Here is an 8165-nt window from a genome sequence, read left to right as displayed (position 1 = left end):
ATTGAATATTAAACACAAACAAGTCTCCCCCATTCTCATCTTACAATAAATACATAAAACAACACTTTTACACATAATTTAAAAATTACATTCAAAAATTCAAACATTTAAAAATGTAAAATGTGTACCTTGAATGCAATGTAAGTCGCTTTGGATAAAAGTGTCTGCCAAATGCCTAAATGTAAATGCACAATAAAATAACAGCATTTACTCTAGATTTAGCCATATGTAAAGCATGCTGGGAACTCACAAGCCCCGCCTCAGTTAATGCAACACAAATCATTTATGTAATCTCAACACAAACGGATTACGGAAACTTCAATTTGACTTATATTTAAGTGGATTGAACACAATCAAATTAACGCAGGACAAAATGTATAGCAATTGTGTTGCTTTAGCTCGTTTTAATTAGGCAGTTTGAACAAGCAGTAAAAATATATTTTTCCAGTGCTCTGGGTTTGCATGAATTGTTCGTATATTATCAAATTATCAAACATAAAATGATTAATATCCCTGTTAAACCAATTCCTTAAAAATAAGGATGTATTGGCAACCAATAGATTGCCATTATTCCAAATGAAGGAAGTGTGAGGGGAGAAATTGTGTGAATTTGGACAATGTAAGAGGGAGTTCAGAGGCATCAGATAAATGTGATATCAATGGTGCCCTCATGATGGCGTCACTGAGACAGATATGAGCCAGTATTAATACAAATATAACTGTGCATTTTGTTTTGAAATCCATGAAAACTCATTTTGATTCAGAAAAGCAAAACTGAATATCAATAGCTGAATAGAAAAGCTTCTGTAATCTCTTTTATTATCATTTACAGTGTATATTATAAAGCATTACAGGGCGCTTAGGGAAAATGCTTAACCGCGACTCGTCTACCATTAAAGCTCATTCAACCAGAAAAGCATCCCGTCAGACCAGTATTTTTCGCTTTCAGCAACGGCGGGTTAATCTCGCGCTGCTCACCTATAGCACAGGTGCTGTTTCCGCCCCGACGCATTCACGCGAGCTCGTCTCGAGCTCACAGAGCTCAACATGTTCCTGGAGAATGGACAGCTCAACACCACCACACGATGAACTGGACTACACTACAGGTCAGTGTCACACACAGGACATTACTCGCTGTTATTCGGCTATGTTCAGAAAGAAAAGGCTTCATTATTTCTGGCGTTGAACGCCAGGCGTTACTCTGAGGTAAAGTCCACAGAAGTCATTGTGCATTATACATGTGGTGATCCAACTATTTCATTTGGTGCTTTAAACACAGAGTAATTCGACTTCTGAATACAAAGGACTAGAAAATAAATGTCTAACAATTTAAAGGGACAAAGTCCAACTCAAAAATGTGTTCCTGGCACTTTCCATGAACAGGGAAAATAGTCCCTACTGTTATTTTATTTATTGGTTTATTTACTTTACACCAAAAAAGGCATACATCCCTTGTTTTTTTTTAAAGAGAGCTATGTTAGATATTATGCATTTATTATATATCATGCATTTTTGATATACCACGCACATTTCAGTCTTTCAAACTATTCCTGTTAGCTATACTAATAAAAACGGTCAAATACATTATGAATTAATGGGAAAATATATGCTTATTAAAACATACATTTGCTGCCGAACCTGTTAAGCCCCTTTTAAATGTAAATATGTCATCCTGCCATTTCCTTTACAGTGTTTAACCTTGGATTGTGTTGTTTTACAGGATGTTTACTTCTAAAATATTACAAAATAATACAATCTGATATGAATTATGAATACAAACAACATAGAAAATGGGTAGCATGACATATTTTATATACTTAATATAATATTCAAATGTTATTAACACTTAATTTTAAAGTCACACATGTAGTTACTTTTTAATTACATGCAAGTACATAAAAAATAGTAAGTACATTTAAAAAGTAAGCATTTTTTAAAGATGTATTTCAATTAATAGTAAAATTCCATCAAATTGAATTGAATAATCCTTACATATTCTAATTGAATAATTGATTAAGGATTGTTCAGTTATTCAATTAAAATATGTAATTATTATTCAATACAATTTGACAAAATGTTACTATTAATTGAAATGCGCTAAATCTTAAATAAGGGCTAAAGACAGTACTTAAATGTATAATTACACCTTAAATTAAGTGTAACCCTTTATTTTAAGGTGACGTAGTTACAGTGTACTTACTCAAATAAGTACTGAGTAATAATAATGAACCATGTATTTACTATGGTTGCTTGTAATTATGCATAATTTACTGTTATTACTACAGTAAGTACATGTAGTAACATGCAACTACGTCACCTTAAAATAAAGTGTTACCTACTTTAATTGTGGAAGCATTTAATGATTTTGTGCATTCATTTTTAAGAATTCAAGACCTATTTTGTTGCCTGTTCATGGAAAGTATGCATGCATTTGCAAGCTTAGTTCAGATGATATAGTCTAAAGTTAAATCTCTGGCTGCTGGAGCATTAAGTCTACAATACAGCCTTTGCAAAAGCGCATTCAACAGGAGGGGGGGGAAAAAGACTGGCTTGGTGGTTAAGGATTACACAGGGTGGTTAAACTTTCATATGGAAAGAAGGGTGTTGCTTTCTTCCCAGTAATAAGTGCCTTCTCTTGTTTTGTAGTGGGTGCTTCTCTTGGCATCTGCGGGGCAAATCCAAAGCCACACGCTGCGTTTCACCGTCCTGGAGGAGCAAGAAGCAGGCGTTAGGATCGGAAGTCTGAGCAGGAGCTACTCGGCTCCATTCAAGCTCGTCGACGGGACGTACATCAGGGTGGACGAAAGCACAGGCGATCTGTTCACTAAAGAGCGCATCGACAGAGAGACCTTGTGTCCGACTCTTCAGGACGGGGACTGCACTTTTTCGGACACTGCAGTCGTGGGTCTTGATGAATTGGTGCTGATAATAATTGCCGTGGATGATGTTAATGACAACTCTCCTGTTTTTGAGAGGAGCGAGATTCATGTACGTATACCTGAAGATGCATCAAAGGGCACGGGTTTTCCGCTGGATGACCAAGCCCAGGATAAGGACGCTGCCGGTAATGGCTTGATACATTACCACTTGGAAGGCTCCGATGGCTTTTTTGGCATCAGACAAGATGGGTATGAACTTGAGCTGGTGGTACAAAGGGAACTAGACCGGGAAACTCAGGAAAACCACTTCTTGGTTCTTGTAGCTGTCGATGGAGGTTCAACGGCACTTAGCGCGACAGCTAATCTCAGTGTAACTGTAACCGATGTGGATGACAATTGCCCAGAGTTTGATGCCGACAGCCCTAACAGAGCCATTGTGCCAGGATTAGGAATCAAGGGCGCTGCGGTGGCACAGCTTAAAGCCTCAGACAAAGACCTGGGCCGAAATGCCCAGATCACTTTTTCCTTCAGCCGTCAGATCTCAGACAGGGCTAGAACGCTCTTTCACGTGGACGGACACACAGGCCTGATCAGCTTAGCTGTTGACGTGCAGGTTGACAGTCGCGAGGAGCACGTGTTGAAAGTCCTCGCGAATAGCCCACTTTGCCCCCCTGCTCAAACTCAGGTAACCGTATACATTCAGCCGGCGGCGAATCCAGAGCCCAGCATAAAGATCAGGTTTGTCGCCGAGCATAAAAACCAAGTGATCGTGTTACAAGAGAACGAGCCCCCCACCGTCTTAGCCCTCTTGGAGTTACAAGACACCTCTGGTGATAAAGGCACTCTGTCCTTAGAAGCAGACAGCATGCCTTTTTCTTTGAAACCGCAAGCAGGCAGCTATTTGCTTTCAACATCAAAACCGCTGGATTTTGAGGTGTGCAGCGAGTATGATGTTACAGTGGTTATTTCTGATCTTCACGGCACACGTCTGCATGGAGGGAAAGTGATCAAAGTGGCGGTTGAGGATGTGAATGATAATGCGCCAAAGTTCGATCAAACACGATATGAAAAGGACATCAAGGAGAACAACGCACCTGGAGTGTCTCTGCTTAACGTCCATGCGACCGACGCAGACGCAGATCAGTTTGGCAAAGTACGATACAGGCTTACAAACGGGGGGCCGTTCACAATGCACGAAGACACCGGCGTGATTTCAATAGCAGAGTCGCTGGATAGAGAACAGCAGGAGACGTACATCCTGACCGTTCTGGCCCGGGACGGCGGCGATCCTTCACAGGAGGGTTTTGCTATTGTGTGCGTGAACGTACTAGATCTGAATGACAATCCCCCGGCCTTTTCGTCCCCGCACTTCTACTTCTTCGTGTCTGAGAGCCTTCCACGGCTTTCCCAAGTTGGGAAAGTCACAGTAAGCGATGGCGATGAAGGAGACAACGGAAGAATAGTGGATGTGCGGATTGTAAATGAAAAAGTCCCTTTCGCTATAGACTTGGCGCAGGGGTCGCTCCGCAGCACCGGTGAGGTCGATCGTGAGAAGCAGGACCGCTATGACCTTCTGGTTGTGGCCGTCGACGGCGGCAGACCGGCTCTTTCCACTACGGTTAAAATGACTGTTTTCGTTGAGGATGTCAATGATAATCAACCCCAGGTCCTTCTTCCTAGCAGCAACCTCTCCTGTCTGACCATATCGCCGGCTACCCAGACAGGGAGCATGATAACAAAGATCTACGCCATTGACGAGGACTCAGGAATGAATTCGGACATCACTTACCAAATTGTTGCGAGTGAACCGGCTCTCCAAAGCCCCTTCCAGATCGACCAGCACTCGGGAAACATCACGCTGGTCCAGCGTCTGCGCGGCGAGGACTACGGCATGCACCACCTTTTCGTCGCCGTCCGCGATGGAGGAAAGCCTGACCCGCTGCAGACCACCGTGTGGGTCAACCTGCTGGTCAACGAGACTCTGGAGAAATGTCACGTGAGAGCCGTGCCGGAATACCTGCCGGCGACGCTGCCGCCTCCAAAGACACTTCCTATCAAAGACTGCAGGGGCGACTCAAACGCCTGGCTTTTCTTCCTCTGCGGCCTGGGCCTGATGCTCGTCTCAGGCTGTGTTCTTCTGGCCGTTGCAGTGGTGTTTATGAAGCACAAACACACAAAAAGGAAAGTGAACAAAACAAATGCATGGGAAACTGGAAATCTCTGTGAACTCAAACCTTTAAACTAAAGCGAGATATATCAGTTAAATGCATATGTATAAAAAAAATATTACAAAAGTTTGGGAGAAAAACATAATTTTGATTACCTGCAAATAGTATTCATTGACTTTTGGTTAGTATTGAATGGAAGCTTGTTTCCACCACAGAATACAAAATAAAAAAGTTAATTGGGACTTTTATCTCACAATTGAGTGATATAAAGTCAGAATTGTGCACTGTAAAATTCAACAGTTCTTATTTAAACTTTTTTAGTAAACTTTACTTAATGTCCAATAATTTGTTGAACTTACTTAAAACAAGTTAGTAATCTGAACTATTTGCATGCTGTGACTTAATTACTTAGAAAACTCAAGAAAACTTTACTTGACTGGTTTGAGTACCATTTTGGCAAAGAAAAAAGAAAAACAGGCGGGCAAAAGGTTTTTGAGGCGGGGCACTTTTTAATAGACTTTTCACTCATGTCCTCCTCTCATTATTTTTTCACCATTATTGTGATTAGTGTTCCCTTTGGTTGGGCATATTATTTTAATTCTCTTCCTATTAATGCAGCGATGCAACAAGAAACACAGTTACCTGATTTTAAAGGATGGGAAGTAATAAATAGTATATATATATATGTGTGTGTGTGTGTGTGTGTGTGTGTGTGTGTGTGTGTGTGTGTGTGTGTGTGTGTGTGTGTGTGTGTGTGTGTGTGTGTGTGTGTGTGTGTGTGTGTGTGTGTGTGTGTGTGTGTGTGAATTAATGATATTTAACATATATTTCATGTCAAACAATGATCTTTTAACATTTTTTGCTTACAGTTATGGCATAAACTTTTAATTGGGTTGATATAATTTCTCTATATTTGTAACAATATCTTGCAATTGAACAATGACCATGCTTGAGTCACACACAGACTTCAACATTCAGCATCAAAACACAACAGTGGTAACAAGGTTTTTTCTTATTATTTATTTTAATTTTAATTATTGATAAGACCTTTACTATTTTATTTGCTGTCGTTATTGGGGTAATACTGACAAAAGACAAATGGTAAAATAAAGCCCATTCATGCCGCAATGCACTCTGGGAGTACACTTCCTCAGATCACAGATAGAATTAAGTTGACAAAACATAAACGGTTTAAGTAAGAACAACTTGAGGCAACAAGTTTGCACAATTGAATGAAGTAAACTGAACAAATTTGTTTTTACGGTGTATATGTTTTGGAATTGAATTGAACTAAAACAGAAAATTGTATGAATATACCTTTTATTTGCTTTTTTCCCTTAATTTTCTATTTTTTAACTAATTAAAAAATAAAAAAATTGATATAAACTTAACTTACTTAGTACATTGAACTTAAATATACTATGTGTAATAACTGCAAAGTAATTGATATTACAAATTATTTTAAGTTAAATTAACTCATTTTTAAGTTCACATTACTTAATTTGTTTAGGGTAACCAGTTTCCTGAAATGTTTTAAGTAAATTCAACTTATCTGGGTTAACAGTGCGTGATCTAAAGTCGCAAATGCGAGAAAAAAGTCAGAATTGCAAGTTTATATCTCACAATTCTGACTTTTTAACTCATATTTACGAGTTTATATCATGCAGTTTTTACTTTATAACTCGCAATTGTGTTTATATCTCACAATTCTGACTTTATATCTCACAATTCTGACTTTTTAACTCGTAATTGTGTTTATATCATGCAATTGTGACTTTATAACAAACAATTGTGACTTTATTATATCTCACAATTCTGACAAAACTCAGACGCAATTCAGACTTTATATCTCACAATTGTGTTTATATCATGCAATTCTGACTAATTATCTCAATTCTGACTTCATAACTCACTTGTGAGTTTATATCATGTAATTTTGACTATAACTCACAGTTATAACTCACAGTTATTTCTACAAAAAAAGTCAGAATTGTGAGATACATTTTTTATTTTATTTTATTCTGTGGCGGAAACAAGTTTTTATAGTATTGTAATCATAGTAATAACAAAATATAAATCTATTAGTATTAGATTGGCCTAATTTTAGAGTCTTGCTTCCTTTTCCTAGGACGTTTATTTAAAAAATAAAATAACTCTTAAAAAATGTTAAGCATGCATAAAGTGAAGATTAGTGCACTTGAGGGCTGTGTTCTGCTAATTCTCTTTCAGCAATGGTGTCACATGGCTTGAAGTGAAAAGAAAATACTCACAGGTGCAGTCTTGCAGAAAGAAAAATGCACTTGTTTAGATTGTTCTCATGTTTCTCCTCTTGTGAGTCATCGTGCGTTTATGGGAAGTTGTGCTGTATAGTCTGATGCATTCAGCACCATCATCTGGATCATGGAACAATATAAATGTGTATCTACTATGCTGAGTTTAAAGATTGGTTATGAATTCAGGCATTTCAAAAAAATGAAAATACTGTGACTATGTTCACCAAAAGCCAAATAACATGTTAGGCATTGTTCTAGTCATCACAGCTTTCTCAAATCTCGGTAGTATATAGTTAATGAAATCCATAATGTGGTTGATGTTAATGAAACAAACAAGGAAGGCTGAATAAAGACAGATAATAAAGAAGCCTAACCATTGGGAAACATTGAGATGAGCTTGACCTTCGTCCTTTCACATTATAAAACGCCTTTCCGATCAATTCCTGATGGATAAAATCAAGTCCTGCCCCCTTTTCTGTGAATAATAATGTTTCACTCAGAAATATGTCACATTGATTGATTGATTGATTGTAAGTCTAATTTCAAGAGGATTTATCAAAATTCAAATAATCTGTAAGCAATACAATCAAATGTTTGTGGCCAACAGCATTGAGTTTAAACACTGTTTGATAGCTAATGCTGTGCAGAAACCTCCTGAGAAAGGGTATGAAAATCTCAAGGTATTGTAGTAAAGGTTGTCAGACATCATTCATCTCATACCCGCAGGTTTCATGACAACCAGTAGTCCCTTTCTCAGCCCAAGAGACTCAATAAACACGCATGGAACGAGGAAACTGTACATGACTCTTTTGAATGCAGGTGATTTGGACAAGATTGTGCATGAA

The 8165-nt window shown here is 38.3% G+C and overlaps 1 protein-coding gene across 1 annotated transcript; it reads left to right on the top strand.

Moving 5' to 3' along the window:
* The first annotated feature begins 1014 nt into the window (after positions 1 to 1014).
* On the top strand, positions 1015 to 5945 carry pcdh20l (protocadherin 20-like). Its single transcript, XM_079838179.1, has 2 exons — positions 1015 to 1106; positions 2647 to 5945. Exons 1-2 carry the CDS (start codon positions 1086 to 1088, stop codon positions 5122 to 5124), a joined length of 2499 nt encoding a protein of 832 aa, XP_079694305.1. The 5' UTR covers positions 1015 to 1085; the 3' UTR covers positions 5125 to 5945.
* Positions 5946 to 8165: the final 2220 nt, after the last annotated feature.

This window comes from Gobio gobio, assembly GCF_949357685.1.
Source record: "Gobio gobio genome assembly, chromosome: 16".
Classification (NCBI taxonomy): domain Eukaryota; kingdom Metazoa; phylum Chordata; class Actinopteri; order Cypriniformes; family Gobionidae; genus Gobio; species Gobio gobio.
The sequence above is the reverse complement of the archived record's forward strand: the minus strand, read 5'-3'. Positions and strand labels throughout refer to the sequence as shown.

What these genes read in the sequence shown, in the direction of transcription:
- pcdh20l (XM_079838179.1), top strand. Translation starts at nt 1,086, where the DNA reads ATGAACTGGACTACACTACAG. An exon ending in TGAACTGGACTACACTACAG is followed by an intron (nt 1,107 to 2,646) that starts GTCAGTGTCACA and finishes CTTGTTTTGTAG; the next exon opens with TGGGTGCTTCTCTTGGCATC.